The 27,183-nt window shown below is 36.8% G+C and overlaps 2 protein-coding genes across 4 annotated transcripts in view; one reads left to right on the top strand and one right to left on the bottom strand.

Annotated features, from left to right (window-relative positions):
* FAM227B (family with sequence similarity 227 member B) overlaps positions 1-14,581 on the bottom strand; it is a 216,648-nt gene extending 202,067 nt beyond the window's left edge. The window contains exons 1-3 of the mRNA XM_062205873.1: positions 14,442-14,581; positions 8,652-8,776; positions 3,446-3,499 (exon numbers count right to left, since the gene is read on the bottom strand). Of these exons, the coding sequence (XP_062061857.1) occupies positions 3,446-3,499; positions 8,652-8,699 (102 nt within the window). The 5' untranslated portion in view covers positions 8,700-8,776; positions 14,442-14,581. The remainder of the gene's footprint in view (positions 1-3,445; positions 3,500-8,651; positions 8,777-14,441) is intronic.
* A 136-nt stretch (positions 14,582-14,717) lies between these two features.
* Positions 14,718-27,183, top strand: part of DTWD1 (DTW domain containing 1) — a 40,265-nt gene continuing 27,799 nt past the window's right edge. The window contains exons 1-3 of one of the 3 annotated variants that reach the window (XM_062205881.1): positions 14,718-14,813; positions 19,006-19,313; positions 24,488-24,631. In XM_062205881.1, coding sequence (XP_062061865.1) covers positions 19,062-19,313; positions 24,488-24,631 — 396 coding nt within the window. In that variant the 5' untranslated portion in view covers positions 14,718-14,813; positions 19,006-19,061. Of the gene's footprint in view, positions 14,814-14,879; positions 15,963-19,005; positions 19,314-24,487; positions 24,632-27,183 lie in introns of those variants that run through there. The other 2 variants (XM_062205882.1, XM_062205883.1) reach the window with 2 other exon arrangements.

The following is a 27,183-nucleotide window of genomic DNA, read 5'->3' on the forward strand; positions in this document are numbered from 1 at the left end:
AGTATATCCTTGCTCCAGGGATGAATTTTAGCTCCTTTGTCAAAGTTTAGTGACGTTGATCAACAACATGGTGACTTCAAAGGATTCTGTAAGTTATGATGTTTTACTTCTTTATGTATACAAAGAATTACAACTTGAGTCCATGAGTGAGCTTAAAAAAGTGGATCTTGAAAGAGGTTTTTAACATTGAAATGAGACTTTAGTATTCATTCACTAATGAATGATGAAATACACCAAAAATTTCTGAATCAAGATGGTTATGACAATGAAAATGATGTTAACACTGCAGGAAAAGTGTCTCTAGATGGCATGGTCAAAGTGATGGGATTATTGAAGGACAATGGAAGCATGAATTCATAACAGGACAAGAAATTGTCTCAGTTTTTAAATTCAGACATGCTTCTAAGACAAAAAAATCTATTGTTAACAAGGCACATGACTTTGGAGGAAACATTTCAAAAAGCCATTCAGCAGAATGGCTGCCTATGCCTAAGGGAACTGGTCATTGAACTGATTCTCATCTTTCTTCTAAACTGAAAAAAAATAAAATAAAAATGCTGTGTACACTATGCCTTTTAACCAAAATGCAGCATTGTAGGTAGAGATTGGAAGCCTGTGATTGTTGGTCTGCTGATTAACAGCTGAGACAGGTATTCTAGTGATGCTACTGTGCATGTTAATTATTACTGTGAACACATTCATTTTTCACTGCATAAATGGTATGTCATATTTTTAGCATTGAGTACTTATATAAGAATAGTTATAAAATTATTGCTTACTAATAGCATATAAATTCAGAGTGAGGAATGATGGTGATACCAGATAATCACAGATTGTCTCCTTAGGTGACTAAGACAGTCACACCTTTGCTTTCTGATGATTCAATATATACAAACTTTGTTTCATGCACAAAATTATTTAATCTTTTTTCAAAATTAACTATAGTCTGTGTGTGTAAGGTATATATGAAACATAAATGAATTTAATGTTTAGACTTGGGTCCCATCCCCAATATATCACATTATATAAATGAAAATATCTAAAGATGTTCAAAACTTGAAGCATTTTTGGTCTCAAGTCCTGTGTAAAATGAATATTCAACCTGTATTATGATTATTCATGAATAGAGAATCTTGAAACTCTACCAGTGAGACTCTGTCTTTCCTATATTAACAAGGTAATCAAAGAGTGACCTGGATTCTAAAACTATTTTTTAACTTTTATTTAATGAATATAAATTTCCAAAGTACATCTTATGGATTACAATGGCTTTCTCCCCCATAACTTCCCTCCCACCCACAACCCTCCCCTCTCCCGCTCCCTCTCCCCTTCCATTCACACCAAGATTCATTTTCAATTCTCTTTATATACAGAAGATCAGTTTAGTATATATTAAGTAAAGATTTCAACAGTTTGTACCCACATAGAAACACAAAGTGAAAAATACTGTTTGAGTACTAGTTATAGCATTAAATCACAATGTACAGCACATTAAGGACAGAGATCCTACATGAGGAGTGAGTGCACAGTGACTCCTGCTGTTGACTTAACAAATTGACGCTCTTGTTTATGGCATCAGTAATCACCCTAGGCTCTTGTCATGAGTTGCCAAGGCTATGGAAGCCTTTTGAGTTCGCCAACTCTGATCATGTTTAGATAAGGTCATAGTCAAAGTGGAAGTTCACTCCTCCCTTCAGAGAAAGGTACCTCCTTCTTTGATGGCCCCATTCTTTCCACTGGGATCTCAATCACTGAGATCTTTCATTTAGGTCATTTTTTTTTTTTTTTGACAGAGTGTCTTGGCTTTCCATGCCTGAAATACTCTAATGGGTTCTTCAGCCAGATCCGAATGCCTTAAGGGCTGATTCTGAGGTCAGAGTGCTGTTTAGGACATCTGCCATTCTATAAGTCTGCTGTGTATCCTGCTTCCCATGTTGGATCGTTTTTTTTTCCCCTTTTTTTATTCTATTAATTAGTATTTTCAGACACTAGTCTTGTTTTTGTGATCCCTTTGACTCTTAGTCCTATCATTATGATCAATTGTGAACAGAAATTGATCACTTGGAATCCCCTGATATGTTTCTAACGCTACCATTTGGGGCAAGTCCGATTGAGCATGTCCCAAATTGTACATCTTTTCTTTCTCTTGGATTCTAAAACCATTAATACTTAGAAAGTGATGTTTAAATAAACCCTGGTTCTTTTTTGTTGTTGTTGTTGTTGTTAAGATTTATTTATTTATTTGAAAGGCAGAGTAACAGAGAGGCAGAGAGAAAAAGATTTCGGTTCACTTTCTAATGGCAGCAACAGCCAAAGCTGGGCAGATCTGAAGCCAGGAGCCAGGAGCTTCTTGCAGGTCTCCCACATGGGTGCAAGGGCCCAAGGACTTAAGCCATCTGGTTTTCCAGGTCATAGCAGAGAGCTGGATTGGAAGTGGAGCAGCCAGGACTCAAACCAGTACCCATATGGGATGCTGGCACTGCAGGCAGCAGCTTATGCACTATTGCACAGCACCGGTCATAAATCTTGACTCTTTCACTGGATTCTTTATGGATGTATTATCAAAAGGCCAGCCTACGATTGTTTTGAATAAATACTATTTTCTGGTAGGTCATAATCTGCTGTCCTCTTCTCATCTCTCTACTTTCCTTTTTTTTCCTCATTTGTATTTTGCCTTCAACTACATTCTCTTTGAATAGAATATGGTCTGAAAAGTAAATTTTATAGCCAGACCAAGGGAAGGTAAACAAGAGTCACCTAGCAGCCAGTAGGCAAGTGAACTGTGAGGCAACAGTCACGTCTTTACTGTTTCAGGGGAAATGAGCATTACAGAGGATGAAGCATCTATGTCCACAGTGATCACATTAATTTAAAGGAAATAAGTGAATTCAAAGTCCAAAAGAAGAAAAGAATTCAACTGGAAATTTCTGTTTCCCATTCTATTTTGGCACTAAGTTCCTCAGTGACTCCAGTAGAACACTTACTTTATTAAAAACAAAGTAAGTGGAGCCGGCACAGTGGCGTAGTGGGTAAAGCTGCCACCTGCAGTGCCTGCATTCCATATGGACACTAGTTCATGTCCTGGCTGCCCTACTTCTGGTCCAGTTCTCTGCTATGGCCTGGGAAAGCAGTGGAAGATGGCCCAAGTCCTTGGGCCTCTGCACCCGCGTGGAGACCCAGAAATGTTTCTATAGGGCTAGAGCTTTTAAAATGTAAAAAAAAAAAAAAAAAAAAAAAAAAAAAAAAAATTCAGCATTGCCTTGAGGGAATGACTACAACATAAAGCCCACTGAAGGGAGATTAATATTGATAAACAACTCCCTAATTGAAATATATTTTTTGAATTTCTATTCTTAAAATCTTTTCTAAGTTTTCATATTATACTTCAAAAATACTGGTATTTTTAAAGGATGTATTGGCATATAAAATAGGATGCTCTACTTACCCAGTTTTGAAGCTTTAAGAATTCTTCAATGCTTTTTGGAGGTTCTTGCATTTTCTAATGAAATAAAATCAACATTGCTCATTGGCATAAATTCAGGTTGTTCATAATATTTATATATAATTTATTTAAATTGTGATACTCTACTAGGTTAAAATTTTCAGAGCTGTAATACATTATAAAATATTCCACTTATAAGGTCCCTGCACTTTGAAAAGGAACATAGATAAATGTTTAAATTCTGAGGTTCCAAACCAAATTTTGCAAAACCCTTCTCTCTTATACACTTCCCCTAGAGAAAAACTTCACATGAATCTTGCTAAATGTCTTCACTTAAAATTCCTACAAGAGTTCCAAGAAATTTAGAACCATTGTGGATGGTGTCCATAATAAATCCATGGCCAGAAATATAATAATAAATTCCTCTTGCTGATGAATTATTTTAGAAAGACATGGTGACATGGTGAATATAATTTAAATATTTAACTTACAATTTAAATATTAGGATGTTTCAGTCTAATAAGCAATAATACATTCGTATTAGTAGTTTTATTGTGAACTGAAAATGTATTCACTGTTACACACATTAATGTTAATGGAGACCACACCTTGGTCATTTTTGCCTTGGAGACTGCATACATTCTTCCTTCTGCTTAGAAGCTTCTCGGTCCCCACGTCTCTCCAATTCTTTCTTTATATATTTAACTCTTACTTTAAGTATCAAATTAAAAGTCACTTTTCTCAGGAAGCCTTCTTTGACTCCCCAGATGTTTCTGCATAGTAACATAGAGCAGATTCATATGAGTAAGAACACAGAGACTATGGTGTAATCATGGCTGAACTGTCTAAATTTCACACAGTGGCTGTGGCATAGCCAGTGCATAAGAAGTACTTAGAGTATGCAAAAATTAATGAGCAAATTAGTAGATGAATGTCAGAAATGTGTAGCCATTTGAGAAGTAATAATGAAAACATTTCTAGAGAATTAAAAACCAGTGAAAAGAAAATAAAAATAAGAATTTTGGAAGTCTAATAACCTAATGTTCACAATGACATGGCTGGATAGATTACAATTACACCTCATTTTTCTTTATAAAAATATATTTTACATTAATAAATAAAACAGCTAAAATGATAAAACCACAGGGCTATGTTCTGAAAAAAATTCATATTTAAGGTTGAAAGAATATTTTATTCTCAATATTGTTTGATATATATAATGGCTATAACTAAATTTATAACTGGCAATACAATAACAGTACAATGAAGGGCATCTGTGGAAGCCATTATAGAAAATAAGTGTTCAGAGAGGAGCAAAGATGAATAGAGCTGTCAAGAAAATTTTACAAAAAACATGGCTCCCTAGTGCTAGTGAGACTGAGGAGGGTGAGGGATACAAGAAACAGTGTGCATGAAAGGCTTGGAGACATACAGAGAAAATGTTCAATAAATACACTCAGGGATAATTTGGTTATATGGAACTAGCAGTTTACATGTACATTTTAAATTTATTTTTAAATTTTGGATTAACGTACAACTCAAAATTGTTAAGGAGTATAGTGCAATAGTTCAACGCATACACACAATATAAATGAATCATACCAGGCAATTGGCCTTCTTATTTCTTTATCTTTCTGTTTTTAGAGCCCACCATTTTTTCTGTTCCAGTCCTTTATAAAGAACATAATACAGTATCAATATCTATAGTCACTGAACTGTACTGTGCTTCAAGACACCAGAACCTTATATCCATGTTCTACTTAACAGAATGATCTCCAGTTCCATTCATTTTCATGAATTTGTCAGAATATCTTTTCCTTATCACAGAACAATATTCCATTGTGCATATATTCCATATTTTCTTAACCTTTTCATCCATCAACGAACACATAAGTTGATTCCATATAGTGGTTATTGTGAATAGTGCTGCAATCAACATGGGAGTACCAGGTGTCTCTTTCATACATTGATTTAAGTTCCTTTTAACCATATCCAGAAAAGGGATAGATGATTGATAAATCTATTTTTGGTTTATAGAAGAACTTCCATGCTGTTCTCGATATCTGTATTAATTTGCATTAAGATCAAGAGTGTATCAACGGTTTCCTTTTCTCCACATCCTTGCCTCATTTATTTTCTTCTTCCTTGTTTTTTTTTAAAGATTTTATTTATTTATTTGAGAGGTAGAGTTAGAGAGGGAGACAGAGAGAACGGTCTTCCTTCCATTCATTCACTCCCCAGATGGCTGCAACAGCCGGAGCTGCGCTGATCCGAAGCCAGGAACCAGGTGCTTTTTCCCAGTCTCCCACATGGGCAAAGGGGCACAAGGACTTGGGCCATCTTCTACTTCTTTCCCAGACCATAGCAGAGAGCTGGATTGGAAGAAGGGCATCCAGGACTAGAATCAGCGCCCTTATGGGATGCCGGCGCCACAGACAGAATATTAACCTATTGCAACATGGAGCCAGCCTCTTTTTTCTTCTGTTTATAAGCCATTCTAATTGGAATAAGATGGTATATCACTGTGGTTTTTAATTGCATTTCCTTAATGACTAGTGATATTCAGCATGTTTCTCCTAAATTTTTTAAAGATTATTTATTTATTTGAAAGTCAGGGTTACAGAGAGAAAAGGAAAGGCAGTGAGAGAGAGGTCTTCCAACCGCTGGTTCACTCCTCATTCGGCTGCAATAGCCGGGGCTGCACCGATCTGAAGCCAGGAGCCAGGAGCTTCCACTGGATCTCCCATATGGTTGCAGGGACCCAAGGATTTGGGCCATCTTCTACTGCTTTCCCAGGCCATAGCAGAGAGCTGGATCAGAAATAGAGCAGCTGGGATTAGAACCAGCACCCATATGGGATGCCAGTGCTGCAGGCCAGGGCTTTAACCCACTGTGCCCCAGAGTACATTGTTTCTTAAAACCATTCAGCCAGTCTGTACCTTTTAATTGGGGAATTTAATCCATTTTCATTCAAAGTTATTATTGATAAGTAATGGTCTAGTCTTGTTTTTAAATATTTCTTTGGTTTCTTTTGAATGTCCATTGTTCTTTTTCTAGATGATTTTATGCTTTCACCTATTTTCATGATGTTCACTGTGTTTGCTTCCATATATAGGACATGCTGAAGTATCCTAAGGCTCGTATTCTGGTAATGGAAAGTCTTCATTTCACTTTCATTTATGAAAGATAACTTCACTGGTAAAGTAATTTTGGTTGACAGCTATTTGCATTGAGAACTTGGATATACCATTCCATTTTGTCTAAGCAGATAAGGTTTCTGTTGAAAAATCTGCTGTTAATCCAATGGAGAATTTCTTAAAAGTGACCTGGTGCTTTTTTCTTGTAAATTTTATAATTGTTTTTGGTGTAAATTTGTGAATATGACAGTAATGTGTCATAGTAATGGTACTTTCTGACCATGTCTTTTTGGAATCCTATGAACCTCCTGTACTTGGATGTCCTCATCTTCCTCCAGTTTGTGAAAGTTTTCAGTTACTATTTTATTAAATAGATTATTCTTTGCCTTTTCCCTTTTCCCACAGGGGTCCCAAGCATGCAAATAATATTTTGTTTAACTGTATCTCAACAATCTTTGAGGTTGTCTCCATTCTACTTTTTTTTTTTTTTTTGTCCGAGATATTTCAAAAAACGTGACTTCATGTTAAGATACTGCTTCGTCTGACTGATCGGATTTATTGTTGACAGGTTTTAATTGCATTTTTTATTTGACTTACTAAGTTCTTAAAGATCTATATTTCGTTCTTTTTTTAACACTTTGGGGGCTGGTGCTCTAGCATGATGGGTAAATCTACTGACTCCGGTGCCAGCAGCCCATGTGGGTGTCAGTTAGAGTCATGACTACTCCACTTCTGATATAGCTCCCTGCTAATGCACCTGGGAAAGTGAAAGAAGATGATCCAAGTCTTGGGAATCCTGGAACCATGAAGGAGACCCAGAAGAAGCTCCTGGCTCCTGGCTTTGGATCAGCCCAGCTCTGGCCATTGTGGCCATTTGGGAAGTGAATCAGCAGATGGAAGATTTCTCTCTATCTTTCTCTCTGTCTCTCTCTCTCTCTCTCTCTCTCTCTCTCTGTAATTCTGAATTTCAAATAAATAAATAAATATTTTTTTGAAAAAGATCTCATTTTGTTGAATTTGTTAATTTCATTTAACTATCTATATTCTCTTGTATCTCTTTGTTTAGACTTATAATACTTCTTTTGAATTCATTATCAGGCATTTTATCAATCTCCCTTTGTTTATATTTTGATACTAAATCATTACTCTGTTCCTTTTGGTGTCTTATATTATCTTATTTGTTCATACTTCTTATGTCCCTGCACTACTACTTGAACATCCAGCATAGTGGATGACTTTAAAGGTGGCTTTCATGGACTGATGGCTTTTGCTGAGGATGTTTTTTTTAGTTATCAGTTTGGTGGATTATTTCAGCATTACTTTCAGTTGGATGTCACATTGTGGTCCTTTCACTGCAGTGGATGTTATCAGTGTCATGCATCAAGGGCATTCCTAGGGTTCAACGAGGTTCCTTGGTTCCCTTGTACATGGCTCCTCAGTCACTGTCCACATGAGGGGCAGAAGCCCTAGCAGTATAGTTTTAGATGCCCAGGATACAAAAAACCCTAATTAAAACAATTTAAATGTTGACTTTTTTTTTCTTATAATGGCTGTCAAACTACTTCTAGTACAAAGAATTGAAAAGTAGACAAATTTCAATTAATGGGAATTAGAAAAATTGAATTAAGGAATTGAAATTTGTATAAGAAAATTCCAGCTAATTTCAATGTAAAATTCTTTATCTTTCAGGATAAAGCTAAAAGGAGGCTAGGCATAACTTAAACAGACTTCTACTTTTGGTAGGGTATAGAAGAATGCAAGAGAAACATGGACAAAATAAAAAGCATACTCACTCTGTGAGGTTAATGAAAAGCAGTGGATGTTACTAAGCAGGATTAATTACATTATTTGTGGAAATTCAGAGTCCTTGTTCAAAAATCATTAAGAATTTCAAGATGGTACTATAAGAGCATTAAATCAGGGGCAAGGGGTCATTTTCTGCACGAGATTCTATCCTAAATGTAGAGGTCACAAGCCCATAACCTGACCCTGCCCTGGAAGCCTTGATGACTTGAAATCAGAAACAAGCAAGCTCTTTATAAGCAACCATAACGTTGTGGCAGTTTCCTTACCTGTGAGCCACTTGTGGCCATCCATTGATGTTTCTGCTGGCCTACCATGGTGCAGCAATTTTGCAGAGCTGAAGAGAAATCAGCAAGGCCTTCAACATAAGTGATTTGGGGGAACAAACTGGAATCTGAAAGATATACAAACGCAAATACAAATGACTTAGCCAATTCCTTCTTCCCTACCCCCAAACCCCACTTTTTTTTATGATAGTGGCAGTGGAGGACAATATGAAAAGAGAGAAACTGTACAGGACCATACATTTCCAGTTATTAGATTCCGCAACTTTAACAGAGTTGACCCCAGTGTTGAACCAACATTATATGAAACTTCAGTCCAACCTACATCAAGCTTAAATATTCAAAAGATATAAGAGGTGACCTTGAGGGAAAGAGGTTGGAGTTTGAGCTAATCACATGTGAAGTTAATTTAATTAAAGCTATTGTAAATTCTTAAACTCAGCTCAACTCCCGGAGTATTCTAAAAGGTCAGCCTCTAACTCTAAATACCAAAGAAAGGAAAGGTCTTCTCTGAAAACAAGCAAAAATAAGTTTCAGCTTCCATAAGTTTCTCTACATAATGTGTAAACGCACAATAAATAAGACATACAAAAGAAAGAGGAAAACAGGACCCTAAGTAATGGAAAACACTGTGAACATAAGCCAATTAACTCAGAAACCAGTTACAATTAGCAGCCAAGGACTTTGAAATAGCTACCATAAATATATTAAAGATTTTTACAACACAGGTTGGATAATCGTGCATAAAGTTATTATATATTTCAAGATAATTAGAAATTCTAAAAAAGAAACAAATGGATATTATAGGTCTATGAGTATACTAATCATAAGAAATTTAGCATGTCTATATTATTATCATACTAAGTAGACTTCAAGACAAGGAGTATTACCAGACATTGATAAAAATGTTTTATAGTGAAAAAAAATGTCAATTCATTAAGAAGACACACCAGTGCTGAAAGTGTTTGCATATTTTAGGATAAATGTAGTAGACACTGAAAAAATAAAGGGAAATATAGACAAAACCACAATTACAGTTGGAGATCTAACAAACCTCTCTGAATAATTGGTGAATCAGGTACATACATACACACAAATCAGAAAGGATGAAAAACATTTGGACATTATCAAACAATTTAACCTAAAAATGTCAAAATAATTTAAATTTAACAGTATGTATTCTGACTAAAATAAAAATAGAAGAGCCGGTGTTGTGTAGTGGGTTAAGCTCCCACTTGGATGCCAGCATTCCATATCCGAGTACCTGTTTGAGTCCTGGCCACCCTGCTTCTAATCCAGCTCCCTGATAACATGCCTGGAAAAGCAGCAGATGATGGCCCAAGTAGATAGGACCATGCCACCTATATGGGAAACTGGATGGAGCTCCTGGCTCCTAGCTATGACCTGGCCCAGCCCTTGCCATTGTGGCCATTTGGGGAGTGAACCAGCAGATAGAAGATCTCTCCCTGTCTCTCTCTCTCTGTAACTCTGCCCTTCAAATAAATAAAATAAATCTAAAGAAAAGATCCCTTGTATAATAACTATTATTGGCACCTTTGTGAAAAACTCAGTTAGTTTTATGTATGTGAATTAATTTCTGGGTTTTCTATTCTGCTCCATTGATTTATGTGTGGATTTTTATTCAAGTACCACACTATTTTAATTACCATGGCTTTGTTACATACTTTGAAACCAGGTATTGTGATGGCTCCTCCTTGATTTTTTTTTTTTTTTTGGCTTGGCTACTGGAAAGATAGAGAGACACAGAGATTTAACAACCTGTGATTCACTCCCCAAAAGGCTGCAATAGCCAGGACTAAGCCAGGTTGAAGCCAGGAGTCAGAAACTCCATTTAGGCTTTCCATATACCAACAGGAGCTCAAGCACTTGGATCATCACCTGCTGCATTGCCAATAGCATAGTAAGAAGGCTGGGTTGGAAGCAGACAAGGGATTCAACTAGGTTAGGGGATGCTGATAGGGGATAGCTGGCATCACAAAGAGTGGTATAATGCTGGACCCTACATTTTTCTTTGATGGGATATTTTAAATTAGTTTTTAAATTTTATTACTTGCTATAGTTCTGTTTAGATTTTCTATACATTCTTGATTTAATTTTGGAAAGTTGTGCATATCCAGGAATTTATTCATTTCTTGAGGTTTTAAATTTGCCAGCATATAGTTAGTCAAAGTGGTTTCTTAAGATTCTATTTATGTGGTAATCAATTACAACGTCTCCTTTATCATCCCAAATTTTATTTGAGTTTTTTCTCTTCTTTGTTAATATAGCTAAAATTTTGTCTATCATTTCAATAAATAGCTTTTCATTCTGTTTAACTTTTGGGTTTTGTTTTAGTTTTGATTTTATTAATTTTTGCTCTGATATTTACTGTTTCTTGCCTCTTGCTAATTTGGAGATTAGTTTGTTCTTTCTTTTCTAAGTCCTTAAGTTGCATCATTAGATTATTTGAAATCTTTGTATATTCTTAAATATGCAGTTATTAGTATAAATTTACTACTCAATACTTTTTTGTTGTATCTGCCAGCTTTTGATATGTTTAATTTTCATTTTCATTTGAATCAAGAAAAGTTTTGCTGGCACTGCCGCTCAATAGGCTAATCCTCCACCTGTGGCACTGGCACACTGGGTTCTAGTCCCAGTTGGGGTGCTGGATTCTGTCCAGGTTGCCCCTCTTCCAGGCCAGCTCTCTGCTGTGGCCCGGGAGTGCAGTGGAGGATGGCCCAAGTGCTTGGGCCCTGCACCCACATGGGAGACCAGGAGAGGCACCTGGCTCCTGGCTTCGGATCAGCACAGTGCGCTGGCTGCAGCATGCTGATGGCAGTGGCCATTGGGGGGGTGAATCAATGGAAAAGGAAGACCTTTCTCTCTCTCTCTCTCTCTCTCTCTCTCTCTCTCACTGTCCACTCTGCCTGTCAAAAAAAAAAAAGTTTTGATTTTCTGTTGAATTTCTTCAATGATCCATTGGTCATTCAGGGGCATTTGATCAATTTCCATTGGTTTGAAAACATCTATTGTACTTATTGCTTTCTAGTTTATTCCGTGGTGGTCTGAAAAGACACATGTTTTCATTTTTTAAAAAATTGCTGAGACTTGGGTAAAGAGCACATTTTGGATCAAGCGATCTCTCTTTCCCCATGATGCTGGCTTCTTGAAATTAACCCTTTCCTCTTACCAACACTTATCTCTGATGAGTTTGCTATGCAAGTGGAGAACAGCAAGGGCCTGATTATTTGGTAACAACATTGGTGACGACAAAAGGTCTTTGGGGTGTATTCTTCAAGTAGCCTAACACTCGCATATCAGCAAGGAAGAGCAATGGCCACTTGCACTCCACTCCAGAGTTGCTGTGGTGAGCTGACCCTGTGAATGGGACTCCAGGGACACTTTCTGCAGCTGCTGAGAGCACTTTCTCTCGGGGAATTTTCTTCTCTCCCTGCTGAGGCATGAGCTATCTATAAAAGCATTGTCGGTATTAGGAAATGGGTAAGGAGCCGATGGACTCTAAGTCTGAGTAAGTCGATTTGGGTAAGTGCACGCTGGCAATCCTCTCTATCTGCTGTTTGGGCTTCATGACATTAGTTTGTTGAGTTGGCAGGAGGTAAGATTCTAAGACTTTTACCTCAGTTCCTCCACAAGGAGGATTTTGATTTGGTTTGGTATAGTATTCATTTGGTTGGCTAGTTATGTGAGAATTTCTTTCTCTTTGGTTAAACAAGAGCAGCTCAATTTCTGTTCTATCCAAACCCCCCCTAGGTTTCATCTTGGCTGATTGGGCAGCTTACAGGTGATAGCCTACAGGAAATGATGTCCTATGGAAATACTGTGTGGTCTACATATATGTTGGATTTTAAAGAAAGGTGGCTGTTAAATGGATCCCTACCTGTTAGGCTATTCTGCAGTTAGACAGGTTTTATTAGAAATTTGGTAAATACCTTAAACCTTGCAAATGCTGTGTCTACAGTAACTGATGCCCAAGGAGATATGTTAGGAGGCCCTCCTAGTTTAAAAAATGCTACAGAGCTACGACTCCCCCTCACCCCAACGGTAGGGCACAGGCTCAGGGATGACTCTGATCCCTTAAAACCCGTATAAATTCCTACAGATGCCCCATGCAATTGACATTGGGGAGAAAGAAACGATAAGCATAAAAAACAAAAGCATTTCTCTGTTACAGTGCTAAAAGAATCTGAAATGAAGATATTTTCTTTACATGTGAAAATGTCTAATTCAATTACTGGGACTACAGTCATTTTACAAACTATAGCTCAAGTAAAGTTATTTTTTTGCTCCTTCAGGTTCCAACTGAGAAAAAGTATGGTTAATTCAGGTAACTAAGAGCAAGAAGTGATTCTAATAATTGATGGTTGTTTTTTAAAAGAAGTCAAAGATTTTAAAAAGCTGTTAACAGAAGCTGCTTTATTGTTCTGTCCTGTGATGTATGTTATGAGTGTATTATAACTGTGTACATGCTGTATGTTGTATCTACATGCAAAATTTTGTTAAGAAGTCTGTTTTAAATGACTTATTGATAAAAGAGCACTCATATAAATTAAAACTATTAAATTAACCCAAAATAGTTTTTTGGTTTGTGTTACATAAATACTTGGATAAATCTCTGATAGATAGGTTGTTTTAAATTTGTTGGTAAAAAGAAACTAAAGATGTTTTCAGAGTTCTTGACATGTTTGTGTTTTGGTTTGCTGATTAAGCAAAAGTTATACCTACTTGTGTTAGATACTTGAAATCAGAAAGATATTATATCAACCTAAAAACAAATAACATAGGTAAAGGTATGATGCAGTATTCACTGCCTCCTATAAAGTCAAATTTAGCTTCTAGAGTTGTTCTATGGGAAGATCGTGACTTAAGATAGTAACCATGCATACCTAATATTTTAGTTTCTTAGGTAATTGTATAATTGTTTAAAAATAAGTTTGTAAGTGTAAAAGATAAATATTTCCAAATATATGTACTCTTGTATTCTTTTTATTTATTTATTTATTTTTGACAGGCAGAGTGGACAGTAGAGGGAGACAGAGAGAAAGGTCTTCCTTTTTGCTGTTGGTTCACCCTCCAATGGCCGCCGCGGTAGGCGCGCTGCGGCCAGCGCACCAAGATGTTCCGATGGCAGGAGCCAGGTGCTTCTCCTGGTCTCCCATTGGGTGCAGGACCCAAGCACTTGGGCCATCCTCCACTGCACTCCCTGGCCACAGCAGAGAGCTGGCCTGGAAGAGGGGCAACCGGGACAGGATTGGTGCCCCGACCGGGACTAGAACCCGGTGTGCCGGCGCTGCAAGGCGGAGGATTACCCTACTGAGCCGCGGCACCGGCTGTACTCTTGTATTCTTAAAATCTATAGAAGATGGCTGGTACTGCGGCTCAATAAGCTAATCCTCCGCCTGCGGCGCTGACAAGCTGGGTTCTAGTCCCAGTCGGGGTGCCAGATTCTGTTTTTAGTCTGTGCATTCAAACTAGTTTGGTAAAAGTTAAGATTTAAGTTTAAAAAAAAAAAAAAAGAAAGAAAATGGCTGTGAACGATTCCTGGTTAAAGACTTCGTTTTTGCTGCTATTTATATCCAGAAGGCCAAACTCCATAGTATAATCTTTCAATTTTTCTAGTAGCTTTCAGCACTGCACAGCACATGAAACACTTGATACAGAAAAGTGACAGACCCAAGTTCTCACAATTTAAATACATCGAGGATTGGTAAAATGGCCAGTGTTCAAGGGGGTCAGAACTGGTTCACAACTCACTGCAACTAAGCCTTGAGAGTGCATTCCCAGCACCGCGTTCCCGCTTTGTGGTCCCAGTCAGCCTGGAGAGTGAACTCTGCGCCAGGACGGCCCGGGTGAGCGGCCTCGCCCCAGAGGCCCAGGCCCGGTGGCTCCCCCAGTCTCTCAGATGGGCTACAGGGCCTGAGGAGAGAGAGGCGGAGGCGGGACTTCCCGTCTAACCCCGCCCCGCCGCCCGTCAGTTACCTTCGCCGCGGCAACTGCCTAGCTCCGCCCTTGGGTGTCTCCCGGAAAGCGCTCCGCTCGGCCGTGCGCGGTCACGGCCCGGCGCGCGCCTCGGGCTCGGGAGGCGGAAGACTCGTGGAGCTGCGCGAGAACCCGCGAGCCGTGCAGGTGTGAGTGAATCCCACTCCCGTCCCCCGTGCGGGTCTGCGCGCCTCCTCGGCGGTCTGGCCCGAGCCGCGCGGCCGCGGGAAGTGGACGTTCCTTCACAGGGCACCAGCGGAGGTCGCGCTGGTTGTCGCCTGTGAGGGCAACCCTGGTCCCTGCCTCTTGGGTTTCTAGGATCTAGCGGGCCCTTTCGGAAAAAAATTACAGATTTTTCCTCAAAAATATTTTTTTAACAGTGATTTTCGGATTTTTCTGTCCTAAGGAAAGTATTCCTTCAGTCTCCTGGAAACTCCTTTTTTTTTTTTTTTTTTGTCTTTGGAGTGGTTTGTGAAGGATCAGTCATCACGGTAGTCCAGTACAGTTGTGGGAATAGGCATGCCACGCGATGTATTTAAAATATTAATATTGTGGCTACATAATAAGCAACGGAGTCTGTTTGTTGTGTCTAAATGATTTCTTGTGAATCTAGATAAGTAAGAAGTACATTAACATTTTTCGGGCGCCAGTTGTACAGAGTTAGTGTAATAAATTTGGAAACTGGTGTAAGATCGCAATATGTAAGGACTGAAGTCCAGTGTGTGAGGATAAAACTAAAGCAAGTCGTCTATCAGCCTAACAGTGGGTGCTGTGGGAGGGCCTATTTGTCATATATATATATATATATATATATGTCGTATATATTCATATATGTAGCTGATACCTTAGATTTAGGACAATGGATGTTGCATGTGATTATATTATGGCACTAGGTTCTTAAAAATACTCCAGAAAGAAAATTTGAAGTGGATTTTATCTAGTACCAAATTAAAAAGCAAAGAACGGTTTCTGCTGTTTTGTAAAGCAAAACAAAACAAAACAAAACAAAAAAGGTTTCGCCAGGCTGCCACTTGTGCCAGGCTCCAGATAGCCCATGAAGGTAGTTTTTCAGGTACTTAAGTAGCAAGATGTGTACCAGAGTCATTTCTCAAAATGGCTTTGATTTAGTTAGTATTTGTTGGATTCTAAGTGCATTACATTAAGGGATAGGTGAGATCAAGAAAGAATTCTGCTTTTACACAGTTGAATCTCCTAGGAGGGACAGCGTCACTCAAAGGTACCTCCAAATTAAGTATATCTTTCCATGTCAAATGTGTGGAACCAATAATAAGTAAGGTAAGTTGGTATAAGAGAGTGTCCTGACCCATCCATGAGTTAGAAGGAACTGAATTACAGTCCTGTCTTTGAGACTGAAAATACAAGGTTCTATGCAGGATAAAATTGATGCAGCTTGGTGTCTTTAATTAGTTTTTTTGGGGAAATTGGGTAGAAAGAGGAATAAAAATTTTTTAACCTACGTTGCAGAATGATGGATGTACCATCAAGGTTCTAAAACTATTTGATAGTTTCCTAAGAATAGTCTTTTTATGTTTTCTGTCTTTTTACCTCCCAGGACTTCAGTTGTATTTCCCCACACATATTTGATATTAATAAGTAAGCCTTGAAGGTTTTGAATAACAAAACTGCAACAAATGATTTGTACACATTCAAGACAGGCTATTGGCTAAGTCAGGACAGAAGCTGTGATCATATGGTGTTAGAGACTCTTGAAGGGAGCTGCAGTATTTAGAACTAACTGCTGGCCTCTTTATGTGGCCACCTAGCCATAGGTGAGAGTGTGTAGGTGAGGCAGGGAAAGGAGGCAAAAACATTTCCCTTTCATTGCCTCACAGGTATTTGTATATTTTGATTTTGTAGAGGAAAGTAATTTATATAAGCCTTAACAAATATCCATTTAGTTATAAGAACATAAGGCCAGTGAAATGCAGGGTGATATTTCTGAGGCATCTTAGGAAGAATGTATTTTGAGGGCTTTAGAAAACTGTAGAAACCAGTAGTTTTCTGTTAAATGTCAGACCACCACATTGACTTCCATGACATCCGCAGGAACTGCATTGTTTAGCCCCAGTATGTGTGGGCTCTTTGGTGATACAGGCAAACCCTCTAAATTGCTAACGGGAATAGCCAGGGGAATCAAGTCACAGTGAATTAGACCTGTCCAATTTCATTCTTAGGATGAGTCCTGTGATCTGAATAATTTAAGGCTATTAAAGCTAAAAAGTGCTTTTATGTAAAAACTTCAGGCGACAATAGAACAGACCCGAAACAAGGTTTTTATAGGTGAAATTTAATTAGCGCACGAAGTGCAGCTATAAGACCTCTATTGGCTTGAGACAGCACTTTGTTGGCCAACAGAGGATATCTCTGGTTTCTGGAGATTAATAGGATCTTTCCCCAAACTTGTAGGGTTACTTCTGTACTTAAAATGAATTTTCTTACTCAGGATTTCTCTGCCTGGATCTGTAGATGGCTTCAAGGAGACCTGTGAAAAAACACTTGAAATTGTGTAAAAAATAATTGAGTTTGGATATGTATTTTTGAGGTATAAGGACTAATGTTTTTATTATTCCTAAAAGGATCTGAGACTCAAGGAAAGGCGACAGCTTCCTATTCTGTAAGCATTGAAGACATGCCCACAGAGATAGAAGCCATTTTTAGTTTGGTGATTTAGAATTGTGGTCAGAAATAGAATTTATTTTCCATTTGTGAGGCTTAAAGAAGGAATTGGACCAGTGTTTTCACATATCCATTTTTCTGAGCAACCCAAAATGTAAATCTCCACCTAATCAGTAAACAGCAAAAAATATAGTATATGTATTTCGGTTTTCTCCTGGGTAAATTTGGCAAGCGCATTTTTCGCTTCAATGATGGCATCTTTCCTTTGAGTCTCAAGCTCTCTTGGATTTACAGTCTTAAAAAGATTCTTGATAGGTAATTGAATTAGTATCACTAACTTCTTATTAGCAAGTTGTGTTGGATTTTGTTTCTCTGGACTTTTCTGTTCACTTTCATTTGGAAGACAAAAGAAATCTTGTAAAGTGCCTGGAGCATCATAGTTAAACACCACAGTGCCATAAGGCTTTGTAACAGAAAAATTGTTTTATAGCTGTGGAATGCATATCAAATCAACGGGCCCCAGTCTTTTTTCTCCCTTGAAATATATCTTGTTTCAAGGGAATTCAAATAAAAAAATTTGCATCTCTCACCCTTAAGAAAATATTAAGTGGGAAAGTGATTTTACTACTTTATCTCATGTACTGCAGAATCTGAATGGTGTGTACATTTAAAAGGTAGTATAAATTCTGTTCTTTTTTTTTTTAAGATTTATTTATTTATTTGAAAGGCTAAAGAGACACAGAGGCTACAGGGCTACAGAGCTGCAGAGACACAGAGGTAGAGATAGAGAGAGAGGAATTTCATCCCCTGGTCACTCAAATGGCTGCAACAGCCAGGGCTGTGCCAATCCAAAGCCAGGAGTCTGGAGCTTCTTTCGGGTCTCCCATACTGGTGTGAGGACCCAAGGACTTTGTCCATCTTCTGCTTTCCTAGGCCATAGCAGAGAGCTGGATTGGAAGCAGAGCAGCTGGGACTCAATCCGGCACCCATATTGGATGCTAGCACTGTGGGCAGTGGCTTGACTCCCTATGCCACAGCGCTGAATCTGGGTAATATAAAATCTTAGAATGAATGGACATTAATGTCATTCTATAACGCTTTATAATTTTTAACATCAGGCATTTCAATTATGGGATGTTTTACAAATTGTAGGTGGTAGTAGATGCCTCTCATTTGTTAGTATACACACACATTTTAAGTTAAAGAAGAATATATCTTTTGGAACATTTCTCACTAAGTTTTACTGATTTTTCTGGAAGCTTTTTTTCATTAGAGTTCAGCATGAAATTTGATGTCATGTAAAGTCAATTCAGAATCAGAGCCTAACAGCTTAAATATATTCCTGGCTAATACTAACATGAAATCATTGAATTTTTAGTACTTATGAAATAAAATTGCCATCTCTGGAACAAAAAGAATGTTTAAAAAATAGATTGTCAGTACCTAAACTTTGTATTTGAAATAACTTTTCTAAGATAGTGCCATTTCCAATTTATATACAGAAAGGCCCAAAAGGGGAACTGTTATTTGTTGTTTTGACTACTGAATTTTATATTTAAAAGCATGCAATTTGGTGGTTTTCTGAAACTTCTTAATATTGTTAAATATTAAATTCACAGTGTGAATTGTGTGGTTTTATTTATAGAAACAATGACTAAAATGTCTTTTGTTTTTATCTCCTACTTTTTCTTTTTTTTTACAGTGCACCTGTAATAAATGTTTTTAACAATAAATATTTACATTTAGTTTAAATGAAGAATGTCTCTCAATTCACCTAAATTTGAAGAAAATAACTCAGAATTTGTGGAGACAAAACAGTCACAAACTACTTCTGTAGCTTCAGAAGATCCCCTTCAAAACTTATGTTTAGCATCTCAAGATGTTCTTCAAAAAGCTCAGCAAAGTGGGAGGTCAAAGTGTCGCAAATGCGGTGGATCCAGAATGTTTTACTGCTATACGTGCTATGTCCCAGTTGAAAATGTACCTGTTGAACAGATTCCACTTGTGAAGGTTAGTAAGAAATTTACTTGTTTGATAGTAGGGAAATAGATGCAACAACTATATTTCATATACTTGTGCTATAATATGATTGATAAGCTTGATAAACAATAGTATGAAAACAAATTGTTAATGAAATTGTTATCCTATATTTTACTAAACCTATTTGTTTTCCTTTGCTCTGTAAAAGCACTTGGATCTGAAATGAATGGTGGTTCCAATTTTTAATGAAATCAATTACTTTTAGAATTAGTGATTGTAGTTTATTTACATTATAGAAAAAGTGTTTTGTAAACATGACTATTACAGAGCTGGTGCTGTTGTGTAGCTGGTAAACCCGGCACCACAGTGCTGACATCCCATATGGCCCATATGGGCACTAGTTCAAGTCCTGGCTGCTCCACTTTCCATCCAGCTCCCTGCTAATGGGCCTGAGAAAGCAGTGGAAGATGGCACAGGCTCTTGGGCACCTGCACCCTCATGGGAGACCTGAAGGAAGAAGATCCTGGCTTTGGATCAGCGCAGCTTTGGCCGTTGCAGCTATTTGGGGAGGGAACCAGTGGATGGAAGACCTCTCTCTCTCTCTCTCTCTGTCTCTGCCTCTCTAACTCTGCCTTTCAAATAAATTAAAAAAAAAAAAAAAAAAACTGAAAAAAAAAAAGTGTGCAGAAATAGAATTGAGATACGTTGATTTAAGAAGTGAATACTAAATAGACAACTTTATAGACTTACCTAAGGAGCTTTTGTTTTTTAAGCTATTGTGACTTAGCTCAATCCTGTGGGGGGAGGAGTACTAGATCTCAGTCATCAAAACTAAGCTAAACTAGAAAAAAGATTAGACCTATTCATTGGGCTATATTATAATTATAGTGACTTAAAACCAGATTTAAAAGTTGACTTGAATCAGTTGCTTAACTTTTTACTTTTTGTTGCTTATCAAGACTATTTTTTTTAAGATTTATTTTTATTTATTTGAAAGGCAGAGTTTCAGAGAAAGAGAGAGAGATCTTCCATCTGCTGTTCATTCCCCAACTGGCTGCAATGGCCTGGCCTGGGCCAGACCGAAGCCTGGAACCAGGAGCTCCTTCCAGGTGTCTCACGTGGGTGCAGGGGCCCAAGAATTTGGGCCATCCTCCGCTGCTTTCCCTGGCGCATTAGTGAGGAACTGGATTAGAAGTAGAACAACCAGGTCACCTGTGCGCATATCTGGCATTGCAGGCAGCAGCTTAACCCAATATGCCACAGCGCCGGCCCTATCAAGATACTTTTACGTGGGTGAAAGACCAATATATCATCATGTCTACATAATCAAAAATTTATTACATGCATTAATTTGTCCAAACGTTAAGAGTAAATGAAATGAATAAAATTTGACAGCTGCCATTAGGATTTATAAAAACTAAACTCTACATATGTACTCGTTAAACTTGCCAGTGAGAAAATAAATTATAGCTATCTATTAAAATTATTTATTATGATGATTTTAAGGCTCATTAAAATTTGAAGTAAGAAAAGTACTTTCACCCTCATATGTTGGTTTTTGAATTTTACTTGATCGTGTATTTTATCATGGCAAAACTGTAGCCTCCTAAGTTACCCTAAATCAAATGTATTGCTAGTGGAAAGTTTACTAGCGAAGACTAAGGAAGTCTGAACTCCAAGTTTTCATTTGTTCAGGAGGACCAAGACCTTGAGATTAAAGGACTGTTATATTTCAGAGTACAGTTTTTGAAGTATACACAGAATTATTCTGTCTTGGTTCATATCATAGTTACATAAAGGAAGTGTCCCATTAAAATTTTATCTTAAGAAGTGTTCTGTTCAGAAAGGGTTGCAGATAACAATAATGCAAGTCAATAATTTAAAGGTCTTCAAAAAGTTCATGGAAAATGTATATTATGAAAAAATTGTGCATGGTTGCTAAAGTTTTCTGTTGCAAAATTTTTCTTTGAATTCTACTTTTTAGTGAACTTTTTGAAATACCTTTATATTTACAGAACTGATGTTTTCATATAAATTAACAGTAGTAGGTTATTTTTCAAATCAGTGTACTAATGTCCACTATTTAATATAAATGATTCAAAACTCTATGTGAATGTTTGACTTGAAATGGTCTGGATTGTGCAAGGTTTTCTATAGTGGTTTTTTTTTTTTTTTTTTTGATTTATTTATTTATTTGAAAGAGTTACACAGAGAGAGAAAGAGAGGCAGAAAGAGAGTGAGAGAGGTCTTCCATCCTCTGGTTCACTCCTCAATTGGCCACAAAGGCCAGAGCTATACCAATCCAAAGCCAGGAGCCAGGTGCTTCCTCCAGGTCTCCCATGCAGGTGCAGGGGCCCAAGGACTTGGGCCATCCTCTACTATTTTCCCAGTTCCTAGCAGAGAGCTGGATCGGAAATGGAGCATCTGGGACTTGAACCAGTGCCCATATGGGATGCCAGCCCTGCAGGCAGCGACTTTACCCCCTATACCATAGTGCCAGCCCCTAGTACTTCTTTTTTATTGGCATATATATATATATATATATACTCAATCTATTATCTATATATATAAACTCAATCTGTTATATAAAAATTCAATCTTTTGTATATATTAATGGCAATAAAAACTCTACAAAGTATTTTTTTCTGATGTCTACTTGAAGTTTATTTAACAAACCCTTTAGCATTTGCTTTTACGTATCCTAGTTGGGAAGGGAGCATGGCTATATAATGAGTAAGTCCTTCTTAGGTTTAAATTTTAGTCTAGGGGATGAATTCTAAATACTTACATTTTAATGCAGAATATGGTTTTATAAAAGCCTTGAAAAATGCACAGGTAAAGGTAAAAGGTACTTGGGGATTTTCTGAAAAGTGAGAAAAAAATCAGGAGGTTAAAAAAAAAAAAAAACCCTCCAGTTTTATTAGAATCTAAAAGGCTAGTTTAAAAAGGCTTTCTTTTCTTTGTGGGAAAGTTGATAATTATTTCGGAAAATGTTGGGGTCTCCTGGCTAAAGGCATTTTGATATACCTAAACAAAAAGATTTGTGGTCATTCACTTCCAGAAAATAGAACAAATAGATAGTCTGTACATGTTTGAAAATAGAATATCTCTATTCAAACTGTCCTCTGGTAAACACTGCTACTCCATTCTCTGTCATGATGTGTGAATTAGGACACACAGGTACAATTTTCATATTTGATTTGCTTGCATGTTTTGGTTTTATAATGTCAGAAACCTCAGGCTTAAATATAGAGAACTGATAATACAAATTTTGCATAATTGTCTTGTGCTTTGTAGATTTTAGTTCATAATACTTTCTTTATTGTGTAATTTTAAAAATAGGTGTATATGATTTGTAAAATCTGGTAATAATAGCACTGAGTCCTGTCCTCCAAGATAGCCACCTGATTTGAATATTAGTGATAGCTTTTGGAATTTTCAGCTCTACTCATCAATCTTATAAGAAGATTAATTTTTTTAGTAACAGAATACCTTGTCATGGTCTGCTTTCTTTTTCTTCTTTTCTCTTTTCTACCGTCCCTGGACTAAGATAATGCTGACCTGATACTCAGAGACCCTGGGAAAGGAGAGTATAGTGTCAACTGAAACTAATTGTCATGAGGGAAGTCTAGAGTTCAGACAGAAGTAGACTGGTGTAAAATCACTTGAAAGCTGCTTACTTACATAGTAAATTTTCTACAACTAGAAGTTGGTGTGATAATATGAAATAATTGGCCCTAACCTATAAATGATCACTAGGCCAAAGAGGAAAAGGGTAGGAGATATGGTATTTTAAACTCTGATTTAAAACTGAGGTAATTATTAGTAATCTAGGATCTTTCTGTACCCACATAATTATCCAGAAAGAAAAAAAAAAACATGAAATTGGCATTATTTAGGAGCATGCAGCACTATACGTCTTAACAGTAATTTTAGACCTAGTGATGCATACAATGATGTAGATGAATCTTGATATTCTGGATGAAAGTAGTCAGATGAAGAGTACATATTATATGATTTCATTCATAAGAAACGCAAATCGATCTGCAATCACAGCAGGCCAATAGCTGCCTGAAGACTGAAGGCAGTGGTTGATGGGGAAAAGGGAAGGAAGGAACACCAGAAGACCTTTGGTAGTTGCAGATCATTGTCTTCATTGTGGTGATAGGCTCAAGGGTATAATATGTGATTCATTTTATTGTATCATAACAGTTAAATTATATGCAGTTTCTAGCTCAAGAAAAACAGTTCTGAACTGCAGGACAAAAGAGCTGTGTGACCCAGGGTAAATTCCTAGAATCCTGTCTATTCAGTGTGGGAATGGGGATTGGAGGTGATAGATAGCACCTAATAAAATGACATTTAAATTTGCAGTAAAGAACCTATCTCAGGAAAATTTCTTACATATATAGTGGAGAAAATATGTCTCAGCATTCATTTTCATATTCATGGCTGAGTGCAGGACTTGTGTAGGCATTAAAAAGAAAGTTAAACCAAATAAAGTGAGATACTAGAAGAATCTTAACTCAAGGAATCCAGTTTTTTCACAGTGATGGAACATAATCCATAACAAGTACTGAAACTTTAAGGGAACTGTTCAAGACAAGATGATTTTGCAGAGAGTTATTTGTGATATGAAGATTATGCCTTTTAGACTTACTCTGTTACTTTTTTTTTTTCAATTGATAATTATTTGATTGGTGTTGTTAAAATGTGCTGGTGAAGATCATGATGTTCACAACAAAGAGTAATGCCTGTGATTGGAAAGGACATACAAAGAATGGAACTTCAGTTTGAAATTTAGATCTGAAGCTTTTCCCCACACTTACATTTCCATTTAAAATAGCATAAAGGAAACAAACTTGGAGTTGGTCAGAATTATAAAAACTGTTACTGGTACAGATACAGAAATGTTAGGATTTGGACTTAATAACTATATAACTTAAATGAAAATGACATTGGAGCTTTGTTTAAAAGGGGTTCTATGTTAAGCAAGTTGACAATAGTTGTTTACTTGCATAATTAACAATCCTGAAGAAGAAATTGGGTTTGCTTTATGACATTCATAATTCTTAAAACTTTCAAACCATATGTATATCTATAGGACTCATTGTGAGCTTGGTATTTAGCTTTAAAGACCATTTTATTAATATAAAAATTAGAATTTTTTTGTTCATTTGTCTTTTTTGTTTGTTTTACTTTAGCTTCCATTGAAGATCGACATCATTAAACACCCAAATGAAACAGATGGCAAAAGTACTGCTATACATGCAAAACTTTTAGCACCTGAATTTGTAAACATTTACACATATCCTTGTATTCCAGAATATGAAGAAAAGGACCATGAAGTAGGCTGCTTATTTTTTATAGATTTTCACATTTGACTGTAAAATGAATTTTAAAAATCATTGCTTTTATGAGCTTATTTTAATTCAATATTTTTCCTAAAAGCCTAGTGTTACACTCATGTAGTATTACATAGTACAGCTTACTTTATTAATGTCTTCAAAGGTCAGATGATCGTGGATTATTATGCTATTTTGAGTCTTTCTGTTCATTTTAGTTTTCTACCTTATTTCTTTTACACTGCTGATATTACTTTGCATGCTTTTACTTTCTTCCTTCTTATTCTCATTCCAGTACTACATATGCATGCTTTAAATGGATGCAGACTAGAAAAGTAGATTACAAATATTGTTGAAATTTCTCCAAAAGGATGAAAGAAAGACTGAATTGGAAGAATTTTCAAGAATTCTCCCAAATTAAAGAGCTTCAGTACATAGCCTTTGTAACATTTCCTTTGGCTTTCAGAGGTCTTCCTTGCCTATTGTTAGATTCTTAATTGGTGTTCACACAGTTGAAATTTTCATATTGGGTGAGATATTGCTATTCTTTTGTTAAGAACTGATTTTACAACAGATTTCAAAAATTTAGACCTTGGATACTTCTAAAACAATCATTTGAATCTATTTAGGTCCCTTGGGGACCATTTGTTGGTGTGGTCAATCTGGAAACAAAATTAAAATTTGACACATGCATTTATTCCAGAAAGATTTTTGTAAGGTTTGCGTGTCTTTTCCTTCCTTCCTCCCTCCCTCCCTCCCTCCCTCCCTCCCTCTCTTCCTTCCTTCCTTCATTTCTTTCTTCTTGTCTCTCTCTATCTATATTGACTTTATATAGAAACTTTATGTAGAAAGCTATGCATGTTAATAATGTCTCAGTTTTAGATCTATGATTATATTTGCATTTCTTTCTCTGGTCAGCTGTATACTGTTTACATTGTTTAAATAAATACAGTGATAGGTTCTATTAGGGGAACCTTGATTATAATCCAAGAAAATTAAGAAGCCCTGGACTTTGGTATGTAGGTATAGGCATGTATTATGAAAATTTGAAGTTGTATAACTTTGAAATTTAAAAATTCAAGATTATTTCTTAATTTTATTTATTATGAATTTGTTTTTATTAATGCTGACTTTTTTATACTAAAAATTGTATATATGTGGTAGGTGTTTGGCCTACTAGTTATGATGCCTATGTTCATATCAGAGTGCCAGAGTTTGATACCCATCTCTGGCTTCCTACTAATGCAAACCCTTTTAGGTGGTTGTGTTAGCTCAAGTAGTTGGGTTCCTGCCAGTTACCTGGGAGATCTAGCTTGAGTTCCTGGGTGTTGGCTTGAGTCTTGGCCTATACCTGGGCTCTTGTAGGCATTTGGCGAGTGGACTAGCAGGTAGGAGCTCTCTTTCTCTCATGCTTTCTCTCTTTGTCTCCCTGCCTCTCAAATAAAAATTTTAAAAATATACCTGCACATTGAAGAAAATGTGGGGAATAGGGAGAAGTGTGAGGGATAAAATATGCTTGATTCTATCAGTATTTGTACATTTAACAAATGTTTACTTGGTAGCTGTATTGTGTCAGGAACTGTTTAGTCATTGAAGGCTCCAACAGTATAAGATCTCAGAAAGGGGGCTGAAAGGAGGAACCATAATTTTTTAAATTTTTCCTTAAAAGCTATATTTTTCATTTTAATATTTCACAATAAAAGTACATTCTATAAAACATATTCTTTATTGTGAGTATATATATATATATTTAGGATTATTTTATTAAGATGGATTCCCATAATGAAATCACTGTGCGAAGGGTATGAACATTTTAAGACTCTTCATTTAAATTGTCATATTGCTTTCATGAAAGGTCATGCTGTTTCACTCTCCTATCAGCAATGGTGTAAAGGCTCATTACACCATTTCCTCGCCAGTATTCACTGAATCATTTGTTTTTTCCTTATCATATAAGTGAAAATGGCATTTAAAACTTGAGAAGTTTTGCACTGATTTTTTTTTTTGCTTTATTTAAATATATTTTTGAGGTTGAGAAAAAGAGAGAGAGATCTCCTAGGCAGAACGATGGTTGGTGGGTGGGAAGGGGGTAGAGGGTGGTAAGAGATATCCTAGACTGAGACAAGTAAAAACCAGGAGAGAGAGAGAAAGACCATTTCCTAGGCTGAGCCAAGCCAAAGTCAGGAGCTGGGTGGTAGGTACCCACGTACTTGAGCCAGCACTTCCTGCCTCAGAGAGTACACATTAGCAGGAAGCTAGACTTAAGTGGAGCCAGGACTGAAACCTAGGCATGTTGAATTGTGTTGTGGGCATCCCAAGTGGCATCGTAAACACTGTACCAAATACCTGCCCTTGTAGTGTTCTTTTACAAAGTATCATGTACTTTGCCTTATATTTTATTAAATATTATATATTTTATTTATTTAAGGTACAATTAACATGGCCCTGTAAATCAGTGCGAGACTTATTTTGAAATAAATCATGCATTTAGGTAGTATTTTATGATTATAAATTACAATGGTAAAACCTAAACTTTACCACACATACTAAAGAAA

The sequence above is a fragment of the Lepus europaeus genome, chromosome 11, assembly GCF_033115175.1.
Source record: "Lepus europaeus isolate LE1 chromosome 11, mLepTim1.pri, whole genome shotgun sequence".
NCBI classification, from domain to species: Eukaryota; Metazoa; Chordata; class Mammalia; order Lagomorpha; family Leporidae; genus Lepus; species Lepus europaeus.